Source organism: Hylobates moloch, unplaced genomic scaffold, assembly GCF_009828535.3.
Source record: "Hylobates moloch isolate HMO894 unplaced genomic scaffold, HMol_V3 SCAFFOLD_8, whole genome shotgun sequence".
Lineage (NCBI taxonomy): Eukaryota > Metazoa > Chordata > Mammalia > Primates > Hylobatidae > Hylobates > Hylobates moloch.
Window position 1 is genome coordinate 2638155 of NW_026652283.1, and position 21713 is coordinate 2659867.

Below are 21713 nucleotides of genomic sequence, written 5' to 3' on the forward strand. Positions count from 1 at the left end.
CACTGGAGAAGAAGAAGCGACAAGAGGCAGAGGAGCGGAGAGGCCTGGGCCAGGGCCTCTGGCATGAGGAGATCAGGACCTGCAAACTTCTCTTCATCTGGGAGATGCCGCTGAACAACTGCCAGGTGTCACAAGAGGACCGTCTTCAGGCCCCCTCGTGCGGTCATGCTGAATTCTGCCTCAGTATCTGAGCCATGGGACCCTGCCCTTCTCCTCCCAATGCACCACCTGGGTCTAAATCCGAGCTTTTCTTCCTCTGTGAGCCCGGGAGATAAGAGTGCAATGTCCTGCTGCTCTAGGGAAGCCTCTTGCTCTTCCTCACTGCTTGGGTCTGAAATCGTATTTTCTGCGCTTCTTCGTGAAAGTTACCATAGCATCAAAAGCTGAAAAACTGCTCCCGAAACATCCCAAACTGGAATTAATTTGACTGGGCCAACAGCCTTTCCCGACACCCTTCTTTTTCATTCTGTATTTTAAAGTATACTGAGCAATAGAAAGTGCTGGGCAGGCGGAATCCCTGCATTATGGACATAGAGAAACATTCCCACGTTGTGAATGAAGACGCCTTGGTTATGCTTCCAGCTCTGGTGACTTCGAGCAACCAGCTCCATTCTCTGGGCCGTAATTCCCTTGAATGCAGAAGTGAGGAGTGAGAGGTTTAGGATGGTCTCTTGCAACTCTAGCCTGCAGTGATTCTGACTTGGACATTTTCTGACAGCTGGAGGTGGATGCTTCGTTGCCCCATTGCCTTGCTGGGTTCTGAGGTGGTGTTTCCTGTCGTCAGGCACCCATGGCTTCATGGGGATGATTCCTCCAGGGAGTCATCTGCATAGGGATAATCCCCGAAGCCACAGCGCTGAAGGGCAGCAAGGGGGCAGAGGCTCCCTTGGCTTTGGTGGAGCACACCTGGAGATTCTCCAGAGAAAAGGAGCAGGAGAAAGACCTTCAGGGAGCAGCGCAGGCACAGTGAGGGGAAAGAACACTGGCCCTGGAGCTTCTGGGCGCAGCTCGCAGAAGGAATTGCTGAAGGCTTTGCACGACGCACAGAAGTGTCCAGAGCAGGGAAATAAAGCGAAGGTGACACTGGCTGTGAACATGAGGAGAAGAGAACCGACATGAGGATGACCTGATGGGCGCGGATCAGGCATCGTGCTGAGGACACCATACGCGTGATCGGCTGAAGCCCGTGTGCTGACTCCACATGCGGAAATCAAGGCTCAGACAGACGAACATCTGCCCAAGGCCACACGGTGAACGGGAGGCAAATCTTGGATTCAAACTCATTTCTGCCCAAGAATTGGCTCTTGCATTTCCACAGTGCCCGCTGGCTAAATCCCTGGGGCAGGCTGGCCTGGGCATCACTGAAGGGCAGGACCCAGTGGCTCCTGCACTCCTCATTCAGTGCCTTCTGGCAACGGGACTTGGGGCGGAGCTGCCTGACTTGACTTCTCTGTGTCAGTTGATGCTGCGGATGCTGGATCCACAAAGCCTGGGATCCCCCTGGGATGCTCAGACAGAATGTAGGCTACACACCGGGATCCGTGTCTCTGGTTACAGGGACCAGAAGGCAAAGGCCGGGAGGCACAGAGCAGCACCACTCCCTTTGCCCGGTTGGCATCTGCAGCTGAAGAAAGAGACTGGGTGGAGGGGGGGTCAGAGGGAGCAAGCAGCGACAAGGCAGGGCAGGGAGTGTCCAGGGATCAGCATGTCGGTGGTCCCAAGTCTTCCCCACCTTCAGGCCCTGAAAGCCTTTCTATCTTAGTATCTTTCCACCAGAGGCCCACAGACACAACTTCCAGTAACTGGCGCTCACTACTCCCCACAACAATCATAAGCAAGCCGGGCTCCTCTCTGGCTCTTGGTCCTGGAAGGATGGAGGAAAAGCAGTCAGTCCTGAGTCATAGAGAGAGCTACTTGCTACACGTCCACCCCCTCAGGGGTGAGTCAGCTCAGTTTGCACGACTCCAGCCCTCTCTCTCTCGGCCTGCAACCCACAGTGCTTGCGTTGGACAGTAGGCCTGGCTCTCTCCGGCTGCCTTTGTGGCTGTAACCACGCCTCCTGCCCCCTGCCATGGCAGAGAAGGGGCCAGAATGGGCACAAGAAAGGCAAGGCTGAGTGCCCCCTGCCGCCCATAGTTGTGATGAGGAAGGAGGGTAGAGAGATGTGGTCAGAAAGCAGATTTGTCCAAGGACATTAGGGTGTACACACCTTAGAGACCACCTAGCCCAAACCCTTATTTCTTTATTCCTCAAAGGTACCTTGAGCACCTGCTGTGTGATATTGCTTGAGGATATACACATTTTCTAGGCGAGGACACAAAAGGCCAGAGGCAGGAAACAGCTTGCTCAATTTTACAGGTTTTTCACAGCAAGCTGACCGGAACTCCCAGTCAGTAGAGGGCCCACGTGGGTGCTGTTGCCGACCATTGTCTAGATGACATTGGTGGGTGTGGCCTGAGCTGATTCTAGGACACATAGATTAAATCACGTTCCCTGTGGTCTCAGGACAGCTGGGTGGGGCAGAGCTTATCCTTGACACCTCCCTGCAGCCCCACTTTTCATTGCTGGAGCCTCCTGTTGCCCTCGGAGACCCTTCCAGCTTCTTCCCACTTTCAGCAACACCCCCCACCCCCAACAAACCTAATGGTACCAAGGTGCCTTGTTTCAAAATGAAGTGATCCCAGCACAGTAATTCATGCTGGGCAGTAGCAACTCAGTGAGCTGCCCTTCTAATAAATCATTGTACCTTGAAGAGAAGGCCATGCCCAACCTGCAGGTGGAATGTTTATTGTATCTCAGGTGAGCCTTTAGCAACGTGACCCCTGAGTGGGGAGGATACTTTTGTGAGGTCCCTCACCATCCCCCCACAAAGGCTGTTTTCTACTCTGCTTAAGAGTACGGCTGGCCCTTGAGAGAGTTAGCAGAGCCACCCTCATTCCTAGAAGTGGGATGAAGCATCTGACCATCAGCAGTCCCCTGGGAGGAGGCCGAAGGCCCCGGATCTCAAGGTCGAGGGTGAGGCTTGCTGTGTGAACTAGTGTGGTGTGGGGTTGAGGGGATGGGGACAGAGAGACAGGCCTGAGAAGTGGCCTGGTGCAGCGAGTCTTCTCAAAAGCTTTTGCCTTGAGAAGTACCCTGCAGGTTTGACTTGAAAGGTCATGGGAACCTGTTTTTTTATAGGCATCCAATCTGGATTCCTAATTCAGCTGTGTGAGATTGCCGAGGTCCTGATGCGGCTCTGACCCGTCCAGGCTCCCCTTGCCCTCTGCCTTCTGCCCCAAACCGTGTCACTTTTTGTTTCCCTCAAGTGCTCTTTCCTTTCCTGTTCTCATCAACCCACATACGGCCCTCTATTCCTCTCCATGTAAGGGTGGGAGGAAGTTGCCTAGCACACCCGTTGTTGTGGCCAGACAGCTGATTGTACCTGGCCAGTGTCTGACACTTCAGTTCCTACAGGCTCAGCAACCTGCTGTTGGGGTTTTTTCCAGAAAGCTTGTAAAGCAAAGACACCTACAAGATGCCATGAGCTGGTAGTGAGGAGACACAGGCAGGCTCAAAGATACGTAGGGGGCCTCGAGAAGCGTGGCCACTTCTGCTGATGCCCATTTACTCTCATATTTGGTGCTTCTACCCAGGGAGTCATCTGTTTGTTTCCTTTTTGAGTCTCTGCCTCGCCCTGCCTCACCCACTGTTTCTCTGCCTTTCTTCTCTGTCTTGTGACCCCTGCGTCTGGCATAAGGAATTCTTTGATGTAGTTAGCACTACTGGCAGGCTGATTTCATTCGTTTATTCTTCATGGGCTTTTTGTTGGTGGAGGTTGGTTGGTTTGTTTGAATGACTAGATGCTGGGCTGTCCTTCCCGGGGGAAGATGAAACTCCCAGGCAATTCTGTAATCAGTCTTGTTTAGTGTGTTTCTGGCAGGTAATAACACCTTGGGAGGCATCAGGTTGCAGATGATAACAGTGAGACCCTGAGGCTTCAGCCACTTCCAGCCAGCAAACTGGTCACTGCAGCCAGTAGCACAGGGCATAGCTCTCAGCCATCCACAGCTTCGCACACAAAGCAGGAAGAGCTCCTAGCTCACGCTAGGAACCCGGCTGCCAGTCCCCTTGGGGCCAAAGACCCCTTGAGGGGAGTTCTGAAGGGGCGTTTCAACTCAGTGTCTGTAACTCCAAACACACAAGAAAGGCAGGAAAGGCCCTCTCCTTCTAGCTGGAATTCCACTCTGGAGAAACACAAAAGCCCGTGGGTTTCCGACCTGAGGGAGGTGGCCCGGGGCAGAGTCCCTTCCATGGTCCGTCCATCTTTAGCTTTATCCTGGTGCATTCCCTGCGCTTTGTTTGTCTTCCTCTGCTCAGTGCTCCTCCTCCATCACTTCCGTCTCTCCATTCACACCAAACCAAAATGGGAATTCTGCTTAGAATCGCTTCCAAGTACGCATACCTCATTCATTTGCTCTTCTGTCTGAAAACCACTGGCCTCTGCCCTCAGCTCCTGTCTATCCCAGCTAACGTTTGGTTAACCTTCGCCTCTCTTAGCAAGTACCTGTTCATTCAACTTTAGAAGGCTTGCAGCTTAAAACATGCTTGACTTTGGCCTCCTTCAAATGTCTTGCCCTGCCGCCATCCCCAGTGGCTCCAAGATTCAGCACCTCCCGACCCCTCCTGAGATATGCATTTTTCCTGGTGGGAAGGGGAGATAAAAGGATCGTGAGGATCCCCACACACACCCTTAACCTACACCTGCTGGCTCCTGGCCATGAAGTTGGCGTCAGATGTCTCCAGCAGCCCCTGAACCCTGCGATTCCCAGCTCTCTCTATGCACCAGCCTGACCACCTCCTCCCGACCTAGATCACCTCCAAGGTCTCTCCCTGAAAGCCCCACCCCTTGGTCTTCCTCCACACCATGACACCCCCCAACAGAACCAGCTGTTGTGTCTTGCAGATCAAATTGAGATTGGAGGTAGTACAAGTGGAGAAGCGGAGCATGGGGAGGGGGTACCCGCTGGATGGAGACCTTCAGGTGGCTTGGAATGAAATTTATATCAGATCCACCTCCCTAAGTTCTGGACAAGACATTTAAAAAATACAGCAAGGGTTCTCTGTAGCGGACCACAATTTAGAGACTCACACTCCCATGACATTACTTTTTTTTTTAATTGTACTTTAAGTTTTAGGGTACATGTGCACAATGTGCAGGTTTGTTACATATGCATCCATGCGCCATGTTGGATCTTTGGGATTAGGTGTACCCTAATGTGTCCTTCCTCCCCCCACCCCACAACATCCCGGGTGTGATTTCCCTTCCTGTTTCATGATTTAGTATTCCATGGTGTATATGTGCCACGTTTTCTTAATCCAGTCTATCGTTGTTGGACATTGGGTTGGTTCCAAGTCTTTGCTATTGTGAATAGTGCCGCAATAAACATACGTGTGCGTGTGTCTTTATAGCAGCATGATTTATAGTCCTTTGGGTATATACCCAGTAATGGGATGGCTGGGTCAAATGGCATTTCTAGCTCTAGATCCCTGAGGAATCGCCACACTGACTTCCACAATGGTTGAACTAGTTTACAGTCCCACCAACAGTGTCAAAGTGTTCCTATTTCTCCACATCCTCTCCAGCACCTGTTGTTTCCTGACTTTTTAATGATGGCCATTCTAACTGGTGTGAGATGGTATCTCACTGTGGTTTTGATTTGCATTTCTCTGATGGCCAGTGATGATGAGCATTTTTGCATGTGTTTTTTGGCTGCATAAATGTCTTCTTTTGAGAAGTGTCTGTTCATGTCCTTCACCCACTTTTTGATGGGGTTGTTTGTTTTTTTCTTGTAAATTTGTTTGAGTTCATTGCAGATTCTGGATATTAGCCCTTTGTCAGATGAGTAGGTTGTGAAAATTTTCTCCCATTCTGTAGGTTGCCTGTTCACTGTGATGGTAGTTTCTTTTGCTGTGCAGAAGCTCTTAAGTTTAATTAGATCCCATTCATCAATTTTGGCTTTTGTTGCCATTGCTTTTGGTGTTTGAGACATGAAGTCCTTGCCCATGCCTATGTCCTGAATGGTAATGCCTAGGTTTTCTTCTAGGGTTTTTATGGTTTTAGGTCTAACATGTAAGTCTTTAATCCATCTTGAATTAATTTTTGTATAAGGTGTAAGGAAGGGATCCCGTTTCAGCTTTCTACATATGGCTAGCCAGTTTTCCCAGCACCATTTATTAAATAGGGAATCCTCTCCCCATTGCTTGTTTTTGTCAGGTTTGTCAAAGATCGGATAGTTGTAGATATGCGGCGTTATTTCTGAGGGCTCTGTTCTGTTCCATTGATTTATATCTCTGTTTTGCTACCAGTACCATGCTGTTTTGGTTACTGTAGCCTTGTAGTATAGTTTGAAGTCCCATGACATTACTTTTGACATCTGTTTCAGAGGTGCGTGGGATCTCAGCGACACTGAGGTCATAGTGTTGTCTCAATGGCAGCCATTGGAATTGGGCAGTCCTTTTCTGTAGGGCCAAGGCCAGCCTTCCCTGGAGGAGATCAGAGGTAATCTGCACCTTTCGAAATCAGCCTGCCAAGGAGAATGCAGCCATGGCTTATGCCCCCTTCACAATGCTCTCTGGCCACCTGACTGCAGGAGAGTATTGTGGAGGACGACTGGGTTGGGTATTCCAGCCCAGAGATCTACTGCTCAGCCCCTGAATTACTATAATCCTTACCCTGGCTGTGCTTTAAAAAAATAATAATTTAAAAAAACGTTTTTTCGTATGGTGAAGAGCTATTTTTCAACTACCTTGCAAGTCTCCAGAGAGACCATGTAATGTGGCAACCAGGAAACACATCCCGCAGCCTCCCACACCATCCTGGTGGGAAAATCCTCCACCTGGGAGGATCCTGTCTCTGCTGGCCTCTGGCATTCCCTGAGTATCACCCCTCAGCATCTTAAATGTGGCCTCGACCTGGCACTCCAATGAAAATAAGTGCATAGTGAGTGCCTTCCAGAAACAACGACTTCATCCACTGAGGTGTTACTTCTCACTTGACCCGGAACTTAATTCAGAAAGACAGCTTTCCAGAGACCTCCCTCTCATTAGCTGCCCTGCACCACTCCCCTCCTCACTGACAGTTCTGCCAAAACAAGGCAATCTGCATAAGCATATTGAAGGAAGGAAACCGGCTTTCCTTTCTATTTGCCCCGAGCCTGTTATCTGGAACCACTGACCAGAGCTCTCTCTCTGAAAATGCCTGACCTCTGCCTCAGATACGGAATAATAACCTCACTTCATTTATATCAATTACGTGAACAAATTAAGTTAATTGCCCCAATATCATGAAACCGTTGAAAATTACCAGATCATTAGAAAATAAGGATGAAAGAATTGGCTGCTCAGAAATTTCTCCACGCCTACCATTAGTGGAGACAGTGCCATATTAAAAATCAGCCAGAATGTTCAGGTTATGTAAGCAGCTCTGTTGGCAGCCATAAAAGGGGAATGCAGTCTCCAGGCTTGGGGGTGTATGTCTTCAGGGAATCCTACGGCCCCTTTCTTCCCCAAGAAAGACCACAGATGGAGAAACTACAAACTAACTCAAGGGCACCGGCAGCAAATCTGGGAAGGGGTCAGAGATTAATGGCCCAAGTATTGATGGCTACCAACAAATTCTGAATTTACATTCAAAGGTAGAACTGATGCTTTGTAGTTTCTCAAGGGGCCATACTTGGTATTTAAAGAGAATAGCAAACCACAGAAACTAAAAGTGCTGATCCATGGATACCACAGATGTCCAACGCCAGCAAGTCCAATCTCTCCTTCCATCTCAGCAAGGGATTCACTTGCCAAGGGGAAAGGGTACCAAAGACTCCAACGATGACATGGGATCACGTAGGAAACATCCAGGGCATCAGTAGACCTCGGGGGCCTTGGGGGCAGGGGCTGTGTCTTAGGCTGCTTCCTGTTGTTACCATGTAGAAATCACTCAGGGATTGCTCCCTGATTTCATGGTGAATGGTTATTCATTTTTGGGACTATGGACCTTGTAAACGTAGCTCCTCATGTGAAAACAGGTTTGAGCAGCGTTAGAGGCAACACTGTCGTAGCTTGTCAAAAATGCCCTGTGAACAGTATGGCTTAAGGCTCAAGAAAAAGTTAATCTTTGAGTCTCTAGATTCTTCCAAAGTTGGTCTCTTTGGAGAGTTGTCATTACCAGGGCAGGAGAATGCCACATAGAGAGCTCAGAGCGTCCTCATTCTTCCTCCTTCTACTGTCCTCATAGCTGCTCCTGACTTTCTCTTGTCTGCTGTTATAGAGACATGCCATAGGAAATGTTAAATCAATACGTGTCGTTAAAATACAACATACTATCAAGATTATCTGAACAGATCCAAAGTCAAGTCTTGAAGTGAAATAAGACTTAAATAGACGAGGTCTTAAATGGGAGCTATAAAATGCAACAAGAGAAAAGACAGTTAAGACAAATGTTTAAAAATCCCAAATGAAGAATTCTGAATGTTTAAGAAGTAACATGAAACAGGTTTTTTTTGTTTTTTTGTTTTGTTTTGTTTTTGTTTTTTTGATGTCTAGAGGTTGGTTCAGTTAGGCCAGGTAAGCCAAGTACCTGGGTGCGTTGTCAGAATTATCTCCATTTTGGTCCTGTTCAGGCTGGGATTGGCCCAGAAGACCTTCAAGCATTTGCCCAGGGTTGTTAGAAGTGATGGGCAGCTGTGATGGTTTGCAGGACGGATCCAAGAGGCCAGCAATGGCTCAAGCTTCCTGGGAACTCTGCCCAACACTCAGGAGTTAACAGGGTGTAGGTTACCTCCCTCTGGACCTCCCTCCCTGCCCCACCGAAGCCTGAGAAACACAGAACTCCTTGTCCATGAGCAAGGGAGCCCAAGCACTGGGCCAGGAGCGGGGCAGAAAGGTGCCAGTGGATAGCTAGGCCTGACCATCCTGGGCAACTATCACACCAGAGCAAAAGGGGTTTAGGTGCTTTGCCAAGACATTTCTTCTGTGCATGCCTGTGAGAGAGAGAGAGAGAGAGAGAGAGAGAGTGTGTGTGTGTGTGTGTGTGTGTGTGTGTGTGTGTGTGTGTGTGTGTGTGTGTGTGTGTGTGTGTGTGTGTGTGTGTGTGTGTGTGTGTGTCTGCCTGTGTTTGTCTCTGTGTTCAATCTCAGCCTGCTAGCCAAATCCAGGGTAGGGACCCCACACCCTGCAGTCACAAGGACTGACCTGGCAGGTGGAATCTTCATGAAGCAGAAGCTGAGATCTAGAGATCCAGATTTAGAGTGTTCCGTAAAAGCCTAGAGAAGCGCCCCTGTCTTTCTCTTCCCTCACCTCACCCTGTATCTCCACCATCCCCTAAAAGGGCATCTTACCAACTAGCTGTGAAAAAAAAAAAAGAATTTGCTGAGAAATCTGTTACCCAAGAAATATTTTCAGGCTGCAAGCAAATGTCTAGTTGTGCACATTTCCATCCTTCAAAAATTCCATCACACATTTTCCTTGTTTGTACCTTAAAAACAGAAATACAAGAGCAACCATCTGAAAGTGGAGGGTAAAAGCCAAGTCCTGACTTTCTAGAAAGAGTTAGCAGCTCAGATGGTCAAGATCGGTCGGGGCTGAGCCCTCTGTGCTGGAGCCCGAAAAATAAGGGCACCTTCCCAGATCCAGGCTCCAGGAACTCAGCGGGAGTGCTGGCCCTGGGATACTCACCAGAGGCCAGTTTCCTCAGCTTCTACCCCCAGATGAGTTCGGCAGTCAGCCCCGTGAGAACAGCTTCCCGGGGTGTTAGTATCCTAAATTGTGTGCAGGGCTTTCAAGTTTAGAAAACAATTTAACGCTATTTCATGCCAACGGCCGGGGCTCGCCGCACCTGTAGACCAACAGCTAAGCAAGTCCACCTCCTGCGTGAGCCTGAGCTTTGAGAACAAGCCCCATGACGGAGTGGGTTGAGGCCACCTCTGGAGGCCCCCCTCAGTGTTGACTTGAAGTCAGTCTCCCCTAAACCTGAGAGGCCCCTGCCCTTGGGCTGCTTTGTTTAAATATATGTGGGCAAGGATGGGCTCTGGGCTCAGCAAGGCCTCTGTCCGTCCGCTGGCCCTGCCTGGGGTAAGCTACAGCGCATAAAGCCCAAGCCCTCAAAGGTTAACACTGGATAATAAAAAAAATCAAAACAGGCTTGGCACAGTGGCTTACACCCGTAATCCCAGTACTTTGGGAGGCCAAGGCAGGAGGATCGCTTGAGGCCAGACCACGAGTTTGAGACCAGCCTGGGCAGTATAGTGAGACCCTATCTCTATAAAAAAAAAATTTTTAATTAGCTGGGCATGGTGGCACATGCCTGTTGTCCTAACTACTAGGGAGGCTGATGTGGGAGGATCATTTGAGCCCAGGAGTTCAAGGCTGCAGTGAGCTGTGATTGTGCCCCTGCACTCCAGCCAGTGAGCTGTGATTATGCCCCTGCACTCCAGCCTGGGCAGCAGAGCTGAGACCCTGTCTCTAAAACAAAACAAAACCAAACAAAAAAATTACAAACCTCCATCCACAAAATCCCAAAGACCTCATCTGCTTATCTAATAATATTATGGATGTGAGTTATTTAAAGGTCATAGGTAGGAGAATGTCTGTGGGCCCTTGATTGACATAAGACCCAGCAACACAGACCCCACACTCACGGGGATGCCCAGGACCTGCCAGGCCCACGCTTTCACGTTTCTTTCACTTGTTTCCTTTTGCCCTCTTCTGCCACTGTGTTGCTCCTGTGTTAGCCAAGACCTAGAATACCGGGCATCTTCATGGGAGACTCATTACAGCTTATCTCTATCTGCCTTTCTTTAAAGCCAGCTGAACATACCCAATGCTCTCCCTCTATGGTAAGACCAACCCTCCCGACCATGCTCCCGGCTTCCGTGTCCCCCTCTAACACCCCCACTCTCCCCACCCCGAACTCCAGAGTCCCTGGGAGCCCCGCCTGGCTCTCATTGCATGTGGCCACCGTGTCTGCCGTGTGCCTTGCCTGCCTGTTCCCTTCTCGTGTGAGCTGTGAAGATGCTGTTTGTGCAGTGGTGGTGTTTTACCCCTGAGCTTTCCTTGGGGTGGTAATTCACTGTGATCTTGACTATCTAACAAGCCACTGGGAGAGAATGGGACCCGAGGGCCATTTCCTGTTAAACACCCTGAGGCCTCCACCGGCCAAAGCCTCTGACCTGAATCTGATGTGAGAAATTTGTAGAGGGTACCTATGAGAGCCATGGTAGGGCTCCAGGGTAAGGAGGGAAGAAAGAGGTGCTCTAGCTAGGAGATGGAAGGGCGGACGATGATTCCTATTAATCAGTGTCTGTGGCCCCTAGCTTCCCTGTGCTTCAAGTGAAAGGCCACCATAAAAGGTTTCAGCTGGGATTTGTTACTGAGAGCGTGATTGAATTTCCAGTCACTCCACCCTTGCTACCCCTTGCATTTTTCTAAATTCCTGAAGTCCGTTAAAATTAGGCTACAGCCACTGTTCTGCAGCAAGCTGGAAGCAGAAAAACAAGCTCCGTTGATTGGACCACTCCTGTTGTAGGAGTCTCTGATTCGCGTTGGTTGAAGTGATAAAAGAGATGCCATTCAGTGTGACCTTGAAGCCTCCTTGGCCCAGCCGCCTCCAGAAGGCTGCCATTACGCGTTTCAAACCGGGCCAAGAATGAGTTTTTAGAAGGACCAGTGGGGTTGATTGACCAAGCCACCAAGTCTGCAGGCCGAGGCAAGCTTGGGTGGGTTGACGTGTTCCCCAGTGCAGCCTGGCCCTGCCTGGCCACAAGGCTGCCACAGGAAAGGCTGAGCCCAGGTGCTCTACCCCGCTTCCTGGGGACTCTGCTTCTGGGATCAGCCGTCTGGATCTGCCTTTTTGCATTGTCATTTGGTTTATTAGAGCAAATTGGTGCGTCCAAATGGCAATGTGTTTATTCTCCTTCTCAAGCAGCATTAGGAAACCGCAGCCACAGGGAAGGGCACGGAACAGGGGAATGGAATTCACACTGCAAGCTTGGTGTTTGGTGTTTTTTGGGGTTTTTTTTGTTTGTTTTGTTTTTTTAACCCAGCAGATCCAGGTGCCCCTGTGGCACCAACTTCTCAAACTCTTGACACTTGCAGCTGAAGTTCTCCACTTAAGCTTGTTCTTTTTTTTTCTCCTTTCTCAAACACGGTGGAACTGACAGCTGAGTTATAAAATCCTAAGCCGCCTCTGCATACTCCTCTGGGGGAATACAACCTCCTTTTAAGGAGTGAAAATAGAATTTCAAGTAGATATACAGGTGATAGAAATACAGAGATTAAGGGCATCAAAGGCTTCAGAACACACAGGCAGGGCAGAGCTCAGGGCAGGACAGGGCTGCTGCCTTCAGCTCTCGACCCAGCCCCTCAGGTACCCGTGCAGCAGGTCCTGAGACCCACTAGTCTGTCCCCTGCCTTGAGGGGAACGGGAGCCTTAGGAGGAACTGAGGCAGCTCTGATTTTGAAATATAAGAAATATTTTTGCTCTTCTCCTGCCTAGAAGGTCTGGCAAGCAGGAGAGGTCTCTGGCTTGCTTCTGGGCAGAGTGGTGGCTGCCTTTCGGGTCTCCCTGCTACCCTCATAATCTCTTGTCCTGCGCAGTGAGGGGAGCAGCCTCTGACGCCTCATCAGGGTAGGTCAGAGGAGGCAGTGCAGTTAGAAGGGCTTCAGCGCTGGATATTGCCAGTGAGAGTCTGATCTAGAAATAATTAAAGATAAAAGGCAAGGGAAAGCAAGGAGTGGGGAGGGCCCGGGTGGCCCCAGGAACAACCTGAGCCCTCCCACCTGGCGGGAGGTGTGTGGACGGGACCAGTAACAGGAAGCCCCGAGGGTCTGTTCTCTCCCGGTGCCCGCAGGTCTGGGTGAGCTGCACTAGCTCCGGATTTGGCAGTGGCTCCCTCCTGGGTTCCTGCTCACCAGGCCGGTGTGGGCAGAAGGAGGGCCAAGTGGGGAGTCAGCTCATGTTCTCAGGTTTGGAGGCAGAGGACGGCAGGGCAGCCCGTCCTGCCCCCTGAGCCCTGGCCAGGCATGTGCCTAAGCCCGCAGGCTCCCCCAGGTCCAACAGCAGCAGCCCAAGCACCTCCAGTCACCTTGGCCTGCACTCCACCCTTCCTCCCCTTCACCTTCCCTCTCCCCTTCCCCAGGGCCCCTGAGGTAGACCATGTGCAGAAGCATCACTTGCAAGGGAGGACTCCCCTCCCTTACGCTGCCCCTCTCCCTTCCAGGGTCTTGTGCAGCCTGGAGGGTTGGAGCCTCCTAGAGGCCCCAGGGCAGAGGGGAGTAGGAGGGCAGCAGCGTCAGAGCAAGGGCTGCAAACCAGACCCTCTCCAGCACTGAGTAGCACCCCTAATCCCTCCCGTTGGGACAGGGGCTGTGGAAAGTAGAAGGAGGTGATACAAGGGAAGTGCTAGAGTCCCAAACAGCTGGGGCATGAGGTCCCTTCAGGGAGCAGCCCACCAGGACCCTCTCTCTCCACAGCTGGGAGAGAGGCCAGCCACCAACCCACGTCCTCGGAGAGCGCTGGGCTCCACTTAGGACGCAGGACTCTCTGCCCAGACAAACGGGAGAGAGGCTAGGGCTGCTTCCTCGAGGAGCAGTGCAGAGGCTGGGGTTCCCAGGGCAGCTGGCTCTGGGCCTGGAAGATTCCAAAGTATATGGTAGTTCCTGATGGAGTCATCTGTCCTCCATCCAGGGCATTAAGAACTAGGAATGAAGGGGAAGTGGGGAGAATAAAAACACAGGACCACAGCCCAGTGGCCTGGGCACAGTCTAGCTCTGCAGAGACCATGGGGCTGGGCTGCCCACTCATTAAAGTGGGCGGCTGCCCTTCCATCGGAGGGGAAGTCTAGTGCAGCAAACCCTGGCCTGCCTTCCGCCACTGCCACTGAGGTCTGTATTTCTCGGAGGGGCCCTCCTGTTCTCACCCCCCTCTTGCTGTGCTAACTGCACCTCCTGTTGCCGACGGGTTCCAGAACGCAGAGGAAAACTCCCGCATCTCCATCACCTTCTTCCGCCTGTTCCGGGTCATGCGCCTGGTGAAGCTGCTGAGCCGTGGGGAGGGCATCCGGACGCTGCTGTGGACCTTCATCAAGTCCTTCCAGGTAGCCGCCCCTCATGTCCTGCGGCCCGGGGATCCCAGGGCTGCTGCGTGGCCCAGAATGCAGCTGACACAGGGAGGAGCCCTCCACTCTGGGGCCTTGCTCCTTCCTCTGCGTGGCAGAACTCGGCCGCTCTGCCTGGCTCCCTGTTTCCGCACTGAGAGGCCTACACGAAGCGTGTGGTTTCCAAGGCGGGCTCAGAGCCCCGGAAGGCCAGGTGCTAAAGGAGGGGTGGGAGCTAAGGGGAGGCGGAAAGGGTCTGCCTTGCTTATAACCATCGTTTATGTCTTTCTCCACAAGAATTTACTGGACAAAGGGGTTTTGTGGTAAGGAACAAACCTGAAAAACACGGGCCTGGACAACCTGGTGACCGCTGTGGCCCTTCGAATTCAGCATTTTCAGAATCTGGCCATCGCCCTCCTCCCTGTAGGCATTTCAGCAGCATCTGCTGACAGCACCTGTTATGTCCTCCGCCGGAGTCGCAGGACCCTGGTGTCCTCCGCTCGGCTAGAGAGGCCCTTCGAATGGGCCCAGGGCCGCCTGGCCATGTGAGCAGCTCCTCTGCTCAGCCACTGTTTTCCCCTTAAAACAGAATGACAATCGGCCCTTGCCAGCTCGGAGGAGCTTTTGTAGGTTTGAAGTTAAGGAGAAGCAAAGCGCTTGGGTCACTTGACTTCCCCCGGATGAGTGCGGAACCCGTGAAGGCGGTTTCGTGCTTCCCTGGGCTGGCGGAACGCAGGCTTCTCTCCCCCCACGGAGGGGCCGCTCTCAGCCTTCCCGAGACCAGAATCTGTCAGGGAAGATGGGCTTCGTGTGCCCCACCCTGGCCAGTCCCTGCCTGGGGACAGGGCATGCCTGGGCCTGGTCCAGATGAGGAAAGATGCCCATCCCTGCTCTGCCCCCAGCAGCCTCCTGCCGGGGACTGACCATCCAAAGCTCTCAGGGGAGCTCCCAAGGGCCAGGCCTCCTCCGAGCCGCCAGGGCTGACCCCCGCCTAGTGATGAGCTGGGGTTCCTGCACTCCGAGCCCGGCTCGGCCCAGGCTCTGGGGACTCGGAATAGCAGACACCAGCGGAAGCTGGACTGCCGCTGACTCTGTACTTGGGTGCACGCGGAACCCACGGCTGTGAGTAGCCACACTCTCCCTGCCCCTCGACATCTCCTAGGGCTGGGAAGAGGCACAGACTGGGTGACTGCGAGGGCCTGACGGTGGCGCGGGCGTTCGGGCCAGGCAGCCGGCACCTGCTCTGGTGGCACCCTCTAGTGACCAGTGGCCACGGCTGAAGCGGCGCCCGGGAACACGGGCCGGGCCTCCCATCCTGGGGACCATGGCCTCTCCCCAGAAGTCGCGGGGGCTCTGGAAAATTAGTTGTCCGAGTTGCCAGGCAGATAATGCGTTGAGCGAATAGAACGTATGGAACCCAACTCCGTGCAAGGCATTGCACTAAGCACTTTATAAGCCTTAAATCATTTAAACCACGAAACCTCTGAGAGGTCATTATTATTATTTCCATCTTTCTGATGAGGAGACTGAAGCTCAGAGAAGTTAACTGCCCCAACCCTCATAGACAGAAAGTGGCAGAAACAGGATTTGAACCCATGATCTTTCTTTTAAATGTTTCCTTATTAAATGTTTTCATTGCAATAGTAATACCCACTCACTACAACTAGTGGGATGGAATTAAGCTGTGTAAAGAAAGGGTGTAACTTGCCACCACCCCACTCCTCCGCAGGTAACCACAGTCAGCTGGGTGCTGTCCTCCATGATTTCTCCTGCCTCGTACAAGCAGACCGCACATGTGTAGTCGGAGGAGGTTTTGCTCATTCTTGATTGTTTTGCCCAGGTAGTGTCGCACTATATCGTTACTCTGCGGCCTGCTTTGAAAACCAAGCTGAAATGGGAAGTCAGTTCCGGTTTCTCAGACCTTCTCGCAGGTTCCCCGTAGTCCTGTGGGACTCTTGGAAGTGTCCCCCAGCCCAAACCGGGCAGTAGCTGATGGCTGCAGAGACAGGGATGCGGTGCTCCCTGGGAAGGGGCCCAGCTGGCCTCTGCGCTCCGGCCTCATGGGAGTCTCCTGCACTTCCTTCCAGGCCCTGCCCTATGTGGCCCTCCTGATCGTGATGCTCTTCTTCATCTACGCGGTGATCGGGATGCAGGTAGGGAGGCTCCCACCACGGGGCTCCTGGCCTCCTGCTCTGTCTCTCCCCAGTTCCCAGCACCACATTCCCTAACGCCTTCCTCCCTCCTTTCTCCCTTTCATTCCTGATCGTCCCTCTCCTCTCCCTCCTCTTCCATTTTCTGAGGCCCAAAAAGCCACAGGAACTGGAACTTTCCCCAAATGGATCTCCTGTAGGTAACAGGAGAATGTCCAGGTACAGAATACACAGCCCAGAGAGCCTCCCTCCCTGAGGCCTGGGTTCTGCTCTTGGTAGAGGAAAGACACTCTCGAGTTATACAAGGGGACAGACACAGCCCCTTCTCAAGAAACAGCAGCAAGGTGTGTCTGTTTGCGTCCAGCACCCCTGTTTGTGTCCAGGTCTGATGGGCCTGAGAATTACCCCAACCAGATTCATTTGAAGCTAATGGCTGAGAGGGAGGGAGGGAGGGAAGAAGGAAGCAAGGAAGGGCCAAATCAACACAAGGTTCACCGCATCAAACGTGAAGCAGTTTTCTGGGGCCTCCCCTCCCAGGTGCCCACTGCACCTTTCACCGCAAACCTAGGGCTCTCCATTCCCGTCTCAGGGCTCCAGCTTGGGGTCCCAAGGCCAAACTTGGCAGGGCACCCACACCAGCCCAAAACGCTTACTCGGTCACTCCTTCAGGAAGTCCCCTAATTGCTCATCGCAGAAAGACCCAAGATTCAGTTGCCAAAACCTTGTGAGACTAAAAGAGCTACCTTGATACCTGATAAAGGTGGCAGTTTCTAAGATCAGCACGGCTTTAAAAGACCACAGAAAAAAGGGATTTCAGGAATGCATTAAGCTTGCCCTAGCCTCAGGTCACTCACTCCACATCACTCCAAAATGCAAGAACTAAATTTGAAAGAATGCTTGGGCATGCAGAGCTGACATAGCAAAGAAAATAGCGCAGTGCATCCTGTGTCCTGTCAGAAGCAGGATCCCGGTCCCAGCATCCGCCGCTCTCAGCCCCAGCTCCCACTGGGCTGCAGGGACCTTCCTGAGGCTGTGGGCACTTTGATTCTCATGCTTGTCCAGTGTGGGGATTTGGGCTCAGGAGCTGGGTGGGGCAGCAGGTGCCTGCCAGGTTGCATGGGAAGACTATTCAGCTTGTGGCCAGTTCCAGGGACACCTGAGACACCTAAAGAGACCATTGAACAATGGTGGGAAATCAGGACCTTCTCTGACCACAAATCACTGAACACCTCTTCCTTCCCTCTCCTAGGTGTTTGGGAAAATTGCCCTGAATGATACCACAGAGATCAACCGGAACAACAACTTTCAGACCTTCCCCCAGGCCGTGCTGCTCCTCTTCAGGTGGGTCCCTGAGGACATAGGTGCACAGATACACACACACCTGCGTGGTGCCACACTGTGGCCTGGTGGTAGAATGAAAGGGAACTGTTTCCCGGGGAGTAGGAAGGGAGAGGATATGTGCTTGCTGTCTGCCTGACAAGGAGGCCAGTGGTTCCATTGTCATTTATGACAACTTTCCACAGAGCAACCCACTATGCACTGGCACACCTGCCGGAAACCAGCCAAAACCATTAGGGGAGCAAAAGACACATGCTGAAAGCAGCCTGGCTTGGAATCTGAACAGGCCCAAAGCCAACCTGCTGACACGCTTTGCGACCTTAAGCAAGACATCTAACTTCTCTGAACCTCAGTTTTCTCGTCCAATAAGTACAGATATCTATCACTATACCAGCACCTGTGCCATTTGCTGTGCTGGGCGCTTATGTCCACATGCACTGGGCATCATCCTTATTTAATCCTCAACACAATACTAGCAAACTGAAGCCAACAGTACATGAGAAAGAGGATACATCATGATCAAGTGGGTTTCATTCCGGGGATGGTTCAACATATGCACATCAATAAATGTAAGACACCATATTAACAGAATGAAGGAAAAAAGACCCACATGATCATCTCAATAGATGCAGAAAAAGCATTTGACAAAATTCCACATCCTTTCATGATAAAAACTCTCAACAAATTAGGCATAGAAGGATTGTACTGCAACACAATAAAGGCCACATATGACAAGGCCATAGCTAACATCATACTTAGTGGTGAAAAGTTGAAAGCTTTTCCTTTAAGATGAGGAACAAGACAAAGATGCCCACTCTCACCACTTCTATTCAACATAGTACTACTGGAAGTCCTAGCCAGAGCAATCAAGCAAATTTTAAAAAGTTATCCAAATAGGAAAGGAAGAAGCGAAATTTTCTGTGTTTGCTGATGACATGATCTTGGATATAGGAGATCCTAAAGACCACCCAAATCTATTACAACTGATAAACTAATTCAGTAAAGTTGCAGGACACAAAATCAACACACAAAAATGAGTAGCATTTGTTTACATTAACAATGAACTATCTGAAAGAGAAATTAGGAAATCAGTCCCTTTTACAATAGCATCAAAAAACTAAAATAAAATACTTAGGAATAAATTTAATGATCTAAACTGAGAACTCATAAAACACTGATAAAAGAAATAGTTGGTGACACAAATAAATGGAAAGATATCTTGTGTTCGTGGATTGGAATAATTAATATTGTTAAAATGACCATACTACCCGAAGCAATCTACAAATTCAATGCAATTCCTATCAAAATGCCAATGTCGTTTTTTATGGAAATGGAAAAAACAATCCTAAAATTCATATGGAACCACAAGAGACCCTGAATAGCCAAAGCAATCTTGAGCAAGAAGAACAAAGCTGGAGGCACCACAATGCATGACACAAAAATCTGTTACAAAGCTATAGTAACCAAAACAGCATGGTACTGGCATAAAAACAGACACATAGAGCAATGGCTCAGGAAAGAAACCTGAGAAATAAACCCACTCATTTACAGCCAATTGATTTTCGACAAAGGTGCCAAGAACACACAGTGGAGAAAGAACAGCCTTGTTAATAAATAGTGTTGCCAAAGAGGAAAAAGGGAATTACTTTCAAAATCATCATTAGCATTAGACTTCTCATTAACAAAAGTATATATGTAATAGAAGACAATGGAATAATGTGTTCAAAATTATGAGGAAAAAGGTATTTTTGAACCTGGCCGTCTATATACAGTCTAATCAGCATTCAAGTAGTCAAGCAAAATAGAGACATTTCCAAGTGTTTAAGAACCCACGAAGTTTACTCCCCAACTTAAGTCTTCCTTGGAGCAATTACTCAGGCTGTACTTCCACAGAATGAAAAATGAATCAAAGAAATAGAATGAGCAGAGTAATGATATGAGTAAAAAATAATGAAGTTTATAGTTATGAGTTATGAACAAGGACATTATAAAGTTTATATAAAAAGTCTAGATACTTGTTAAGGGGAAAAGGTACAAAACCTTAATGACAATTTGGAAGTAATATTTTATGTTATCTCAACAAGGTAGGAAGTGAGGTGGTAGAATGAGAAACATGAAACCATGCTAAGATTCTTCTCTTATTTGGGGATAAGAATAGATACTGTTTAATTCTGTACATAACTAAGGGAAAAGTGTGTATACATATATATGTTAAAGATTTAAAGGTCAATCACTAAAAAAATAGAAATGGAATGTATACATTCTAAACCACTAGAGGAAAAAAATGGATGAATAAAACTTAGCAATTCATCAAAAGGAAGGTAAAGCAAAAGTAGAAAAATAAATAAATAAAACATGGAAATTAGAATAATAAAATGAGATGGCAGGAATAAGAACAAACATAATAATTGCTAAACTTATTGAGCTAAAGTTCACTATTGAAACAGATACTCTGACGTTGGCTTTAAGAAATCTAGCTCTAGCCTGTTTATAATAGATACAGTAAAACAAAATGGCCTAAAGAAAATGAAAATAAAAGGATGGAAAAGCGAATACCACGTAAGGCTCACAATGTAGACGTAATAGTAGCAGTAGCAGAAGAAATAGAGTTCCAGGTGAAAGGCATTAAACAAGACAAAGAGGGATTTTATATTGATAAAAGGTATACTCCATCAAAAATATATAACAGCCATAAAACTACATGAGCCTAACAATATAGTTTGGAAATGTATCAATTACATACCAATAGAAGTATAAGGAGAACACACACACACACACACACACACACACACACACACACAGTAGAAGATTTAATACAGGTAGAGCATGACAGATCAAACAGACCAAAATAGAAAAAAGGGTAAAGAATATCTAAATCATACAATTAACAGACTTGAACTTATAGATTTATACTCAATAAATGGCCAAAAAAACACATTCTTTTTAAACACCTCAGAAACATTCACAAAAATTGGCCAAGATTTAAGTCACAAAGAATTTAACAAATTCTAAAACTGCTCTTACTTTGATATAGCAAAATTAGAAATTAGCCATAAAAACAAAAACCCCTCCAAAATCTACTTAAAAATTTGGCACTCTTCTTAGTAACTCAAAGCTGAAACTACAATCTACAGTCATGCAGCACATGATGACATTTCAGCCAATGACAGACTGCCTAAAATTACAATGGAGCTGAAAAATTCCTATCACCCAGTGACGCTGTAGCATCATAACGCAGCGCACTGCCTTACTCAGGTGTTCGTGGTGCTGCCAGTCATATAAAAGTATGGCACATACAATTATGGTACAGTACAGAATATTCGATAATGAGAATAAATGACTGTCACTGGTTTATGTATTTACTGCACTATACTTTTATCATTATTTTGCAGTGTACTGTTTCTACTTTTTTTTTTTTTTGAGACGGAGTCTCGCTGTGTCGCCCAGGCTGGAGTGCAGTGGCGCAATCTCGGCTCACTGTAAGCTCCGCCTCCCGGGTTCACGCCATTCTCCTGCCTCAGCCTCTCCGAGTAGCTGGGACTACAGGCGCCACCACCACGCCCGGCCAATTTTTTTTGTATTTTTTGTAGAGACGGGGTTTCACCGTGGTCTCAATCTCCTGACCTCGTGATCCGCCCGCCTCGGCCTCCCAAAGTGCTGGGATTACAAGCGTGAGCCACCGTCTACTTATTTTTTTTTAAGTTAACCGTAAAACAGCCTTAGGCAGGTCCTGCAGGAGGTATTCCAGAAGAAGGTATTGTTATCATAAGAGATGACAGCTCCGTGCATGTTACTGCCCCTGAAGACCTTCCAGTGGGACAAGATGTGGAGGTGGAAGACAGTGATGCTGATGATCCTGACCCTGTGTAGGCCTAGGCTAATGTGTGGGTTTGTGTCTTAGCTTTTAACAAAAAACTAAAAAAAAAAAAAAAAAGTTTAATAGAGAAAAACATAAAATAAGGATATAAAGAAAAATGTTCTGTACAGCTGTACAATGTGTTTTAAGTTGTGTTATTAAAAGAGTCCAGAAGTTAAAAAAAATTAAAAAGTTTATAAAGTAAAAATGTTACATTAAGCTGAAGTTAATTTATTACTGAAG

At 49.1% G+C, this 21713-nt stretch overlaps 1 protein-coding gene across 18 annotated transcripts in view; it reads left to right on the forward strand.

The window, feature by feature from the left end:
• The window catches only part of CACNA1C (calcium voltage-gated channel subunit alpha1 C), a 631482-nt gene that overhangs the window by 577422 nt on the left and 32347 nt on the right, over positions 1-21713 (forward strand). For 17 of the 18 annotated variants that reach the window (XM_058442545.1, XM_058442555.1, XM_058442554.1 and 14 more), the window contains 4 exons: positions 10836-10868; positions 13998-14126; positions 16214-16279; positions 17526-17617. In XM_058442545.1, coding sequence (XP_058298528.1) covers positions 10836-10868; positions 13998-14126; positions 16214-16279; positions 17526-17617 — 320 coding nt within the window. The remainder of the gene's footprint in view (positions 1-10835; positions 10869-13997; positions 14127-16213; positions 16280-17525; positions 17618-21713) is intronic. The other variant, XM_058442559.1, reaches the window with a different exon arrangement.